This window comes from Lepus europaeus, chromosome 2 (assembly GCF_033115175.1).
Source record: "Lepus europaeus isolate LE1 chromosome 2, mLepTim1.pri, whole genome shotgun sequence".
Taxonomy (NCBI): Eukaryota; Metazoa; Chordata; class Mammalia; order Lagomorpha; family Leporidae; genus Lepus; species Lepus europaeus.
Window position 1 is genome coordinate 107,677,460 of NC_084828.1, and position 4,705 is coordinate 107,682,164.

Consider the following 4,705-nt stretch of genomic DNA (forward strand, 5'->3'; position numbering starts at 1 on the left):
AGATGGCCCAAATATCTGGGACCCTGCCATCCACGTGGGAGATCCAAAGAAGCTCCTGGCTCCTGGCTTTGGATTGGCCCAGCTCCAGTCATTGTGGCCATTCGGGAAATGAACCAGCAGATGGGAGACTTCTCTTCCTGTCTCTCCTTCTCTATCCCTGTAACTCTGCCTTTCAAATAAATAAATAAATCTTATAAAAATAAAAAATAAAAGAAAACCAAGGCAGCTGGTGGAACATTATGAGGGGCTTCAAAATATTTGTGGAAAAATTGAATTGGAAGAAGTTTATTTTGGTACAAAAGTTTTTTTGTTTTTTTTGTTTGTTTGTTTGTTTTTAGAATTATTTTGTTTATTTGAAAATCAAGGTTATACACAGAGAGCAGAGGCAGAGAGAGAGAGAGAGGTCTTCCATTCTGCTTCACTCCCCAAATGACCACAATGGCCAGAGATAAGCTGATCTGAAGCCAGGAGCCAGGAGCTTCTTCCTGGTCTCCCACGCGGGTGCAGGGGTCCAAGGAGTTGGGCCATCCTCCACTGCTTTCCCAGGCCATAGCAGAGAGCTGGATTGGAAGAGGAGCAGCCAGGGCTCAAACCTGCACCCACATGGGATGCTGGCACCGCAGGCTGGGGCTTTAAACCCGCTGTGCCACAGCTCTGGCCCCGGTGCAAAAGTTTTTTTAAAAATCTATGCATAGTTTATTCATAACATACATTTTCTCAGAAACTTTTTGAAGATTATTCATATTTCTGGATCTGTGTGTGAGGATGATTTCTAAAGAAACTGGCATTATGGCCGGCGCCGTGGCTTAACAGGCTAATCCTCCGCCTTGCGGTGCCGGCACACCAGGTTCTAGTCCCGGTTGGGGCGCTGGATTCTGTCCCGGTTGCCCCTCTTCCAGGCCAGCTCTCTGCTATGGCCTGGGAAGGCAGTGGAGGATGGCCCAAGTCCTTGGGCCCTGCACCCGCATGGGAGACCTGGAGAAGCACCTGGCTCCTGGCTTCGGATCAGCACGATGCGCCGGCTGCAGCGGCCACTGGAGGGTGAACCAACGGCAAAAAGGAAGACCTTTCTCTCTGTCTCTCTCTCTCTCACTATCCACTCTGCCTGTCAAGAAAAAAGAAAAAAGAAACTGGCATTTGAATTAGTGAGTGAGGGAGATCTTCCCTCACACACTGTAGATGGGCACCATCCAATCTACTGAGGGCCCATGTAGAATAAGAAGGTAGAATAAAGGCAGTTTTTTTGTTCCTCCTCTGAACCTGGGTTGTTGTTCTCCTGCCCTGAGACACCAGAACGCTAAGTATTTCTGCCTTTGAATTCTAGGCCTGAACAGCAGTGACTCCCCAGTGCTTTAGTCCATGTATGAGTTTGCATGTTGAATTGTCCCTGTGGGCCAATGTGAAAGACACTTGGTCCCTGGGTTGGACCTCTGGGAGGTATGGAATCATCAGGAGGTCACTGGGAGCAAGCCATGGGGAGGTAGCTCTATGCGACCTCTATGTTTCCATGAGATGATTGTTAACAAAAGCCCGAACTGGGACTCATCTACTCTCTCTGCTTCCTGGGCCACCACATGCTCCTTTCTCCATATGTGCTCTGCCATCAGCCATGAAGCCTTCAATGAAGCCTGAATCACATACTGTTTGGGCTTTCAACCTCCAAAACAGTGATTAAAGAAACCTCTTTTTCCTTCATCAGGTCTCCGGTATTTTGTTGTAAAAAAGAAGAGCTGACTAATACCCTGAGTTCCTCAGGCATTTAGCTTCACATTAAGATCTCCCCCTCTGGTTCTCTGGTTCTCAAGCCTTCAGACTTGGACTGAGCTGCACTCCCAGCTCCCCTGGATGTCAAGCTTTCAGAGGGCTTGTGTGGGACTTCTCAGCCTCCTTAATCCCATGAGCCAACTCCTATAGTATATCCCCTCTCATGTATCTATCAATTGATCAGTTGATTTAGGATAGATTGATGTCTATCTCCTCTTGGTTCTGTCTCTCTGGAGAAACCTGGCTAATACAGTTATACTTGAAAATAATAAGGTAAATGTAACATATTGTGATGTTATATAAGTTTGAACATATCCAAGTCCTTGATACAGTGTCTTTTGTTTTTTTTTTTTTTTGCTTGTCTGATTTTTTTTATTATTTAAAAAAAGGAACAAAAGTGCAATATTTGTTCAATAAATATGACTTGAATCTTATGCAGTTGTTGCAGCAAGTGAAGTCCATGACTTTAGGATGATGATGGCAATTTATCCATGAGATAATCAGTTTTCACACAGTCTCAATAACTGCTGCAATTTCCTTGAACTGTCTGTAGAAATTCTGAAACTGTGGAATTGTCATTTCAAAGGATTTGCTCTTTACGTGGCCTGCATGATCTGCTATTTTCAGCATCACTGCAACATAAGGGTGCTTAAGAGACCTGCAACTGTCCGAGCTCACAGCCATACCGAGTTTCCACTGAAAATCTGTAAGCTGGTCGGTTACTTTGGAGTTGGCATCCAGCACCGGCTCGCTGGATCCCTCCATGGCAGGATTCCAGGGCTCACGGCACGGACACCTCCGGACCCCCACCCCCCAGCTAACAATTCCTGATACATAGTTTCATACATGTGAACCATGAAAATATATCTGGTTCCTGAAAGGGCAACATAAAACAAAAAAGCCACATTATATCAAAAACTATGAAATCATTTTCCCAGGGATTACCTAGTCTTAAAAATGTTATCCATAGTTGGTTGTATCAGTCTGAAAATCTGGGGGAAAGATGGAGATAGAGAAAAGATATTTAACCAGAGCTCTACTTTAAAAGTAGCTTTTTAATCAGGCAACTATTCTATGACCTTCCTGAAACAAGATTTTATTTCACTGAAATAAGAAAATCATCGTAGTATTTTCAGAAATAATGAAGCTTTTACTTGAAAAGTTTGGTTCAGAACACAAATACCAGTAACACAATTCTCTTTCCAGCTATATAGTCTCCATATTTACCCAAAATTTGGTCATTTAAGTTGGCTGTATAATATACTGCTAGTTGATCAGATAGCAGTTATAGAAGGTGCTTAGATGACAAGCTTCAAGGCCCAAACACATTACGTGATGAATTTTATAAAATACTGTCACTCAGAGGAAGAGACATTTAAGCAGCTACCAACAGCATGAACAGTAGGGGCAGAGTGCCAACTGGAGAGAACATCTTGGAAACACGTCCATGAAGGGGGCAGGAGTAAAGGGTGGGGGGAGGTGGAGGCGGAGGAAGTTTAGCACAGTGCTTAACAGCTGCTTGGGATGCCTGCTTCCCATATCAGAGCACCTAGGTTGAGTCTCAGTTACTCCAATTCCACCCTAGCTTCCTACCCAGCAGTCCTTGGGTGCCTGACACCCACATGGGAGACCCAGATTATGCCCTTGGCTCCTAGCTTCAGCCTGACCCAGCCCGGGCTGCTGTGGACATTTGGCAGGGGTGAACCAGCAGATAGAAGCTTGCTCTCTCATTCTGCCTTTCAAATAAATGCAAACAAATCAATTTTTAAGCTCTGGGGCAGAAAAGCCTTAGCACATAGCTGATAAGGGAAAATAGGCAGTATGGCTGCCCCACCAACACAAGGAGGGAGGGCCCTACATGAGTTACAGAGGTAGGCGGAAGTTGATCATGCAGGATTTGTAGACTTGCAAAGGAGGTTTAGTTTATTTGAATATAATATTCAAACTTACCTGTGATGTTGGCTGGAACCCTGAATGCCCAGTCGCCACTTGCCATAACACAGGCCCCGGGAACAGCTATGCAGGTCATTAGTAAGGCTCACAGCTTTCCTAGTCTGGCAGACTCAACAAGAACACCAAAAGAACAGTGAAATCGTTTCTAACTCAGTTTCTTGGAGGACCAGAAGTTGTGGGGGAGGGAAAGAAAAAAAAAAGAATGTATTTGGTTTGGAGCAATAAATACAGTTGGTCAAAGAATTTTAATCTGTATCATTGCAGAGCAGCTTCCATTTTGGGGATACCTGAGCTAAAGCTGTCCAAATGCATAGTTTATAAAGAAAAATCGAAATGCCTGGTGTGAGCCAAGTGATGGACGCGGGACTAGACGCGGCACCAATGCGGAAAGCGCGTGGGAGGCTTTAGCCGCCCCTCCGCCAGGTACACCATCACCAAGCGGCCCAGCAAGCTGTTAGCACAATGCTGTGCAGGTCCCCCACAGCAGCAGGCGCAGGCCAGGCTCCAAGAGCTCCTTGAAATGCCGGCAACCCCCGCTGGCTCAGCACTCAGCACAGCAGTGGGACCTCGGCCCCTATCGAGTTTGAAGCTCAGGCCTGTGTTCAAGAGCGTGAATGCCCGGCAGCCCCCTGCTACATCCTCCATCCCTGCAGGGGACCCGGGAGACCTACACACTGGCCTGGAAGGAGAACGTTGGCTTGGTGTCCAAAGCCTAGCAGCTGGTGGAGCAGCACCTGGGTTGTGGCCTCATGGGGCCTGTGCAGTATGTGGAGAGGAGCCACCAGTCCCTGGTCGCACAAGATTGTTGACCTGGCTGAGTAGGCACTCCAGTTTCTGGCTGGAATATTCAACTGGTCCTAGTGGCTTCTTGAGAAGCACTGGCTCCATGGACTCTGTGCCACCAGAGGACATGGGTGCCCTGTCCATCCCTGTGGCTTGGCCACATGCCAGCCATGCCTCGCGTGACAGCATTTGGACTTTTGTGCCT

At 46.7% G+C, this 4,705-nt stretch overlaps 1 protein-coding gene across 1 annotated transcript; it reads right to left on the bottom strand.

Moving 5' to 3' along the window:
- Positions 1 to 2,126: 2,126 nt before the first annotated feature.
- On the bottom strand, positions 2,127 to 2,541 carry LOC133748874 (COMM domain-containing protein 6-like). The gene has a single exon (XM_062177947.1). The coding sequence runs from the start codon at positions 2,527 to 2,529 to the stop codon at positions 2,272 to 2,274; it is 258 nt and encodes an 85-aa protein (XP_062033931.1). The 5' UTR covers positions 2,530 to 2,541; the 3' UTR covers positions 2,127 to 2,271.
- Between the last annotated feature and the right edge of the window lie 2,164 nt (positions 2,542 to 4,705).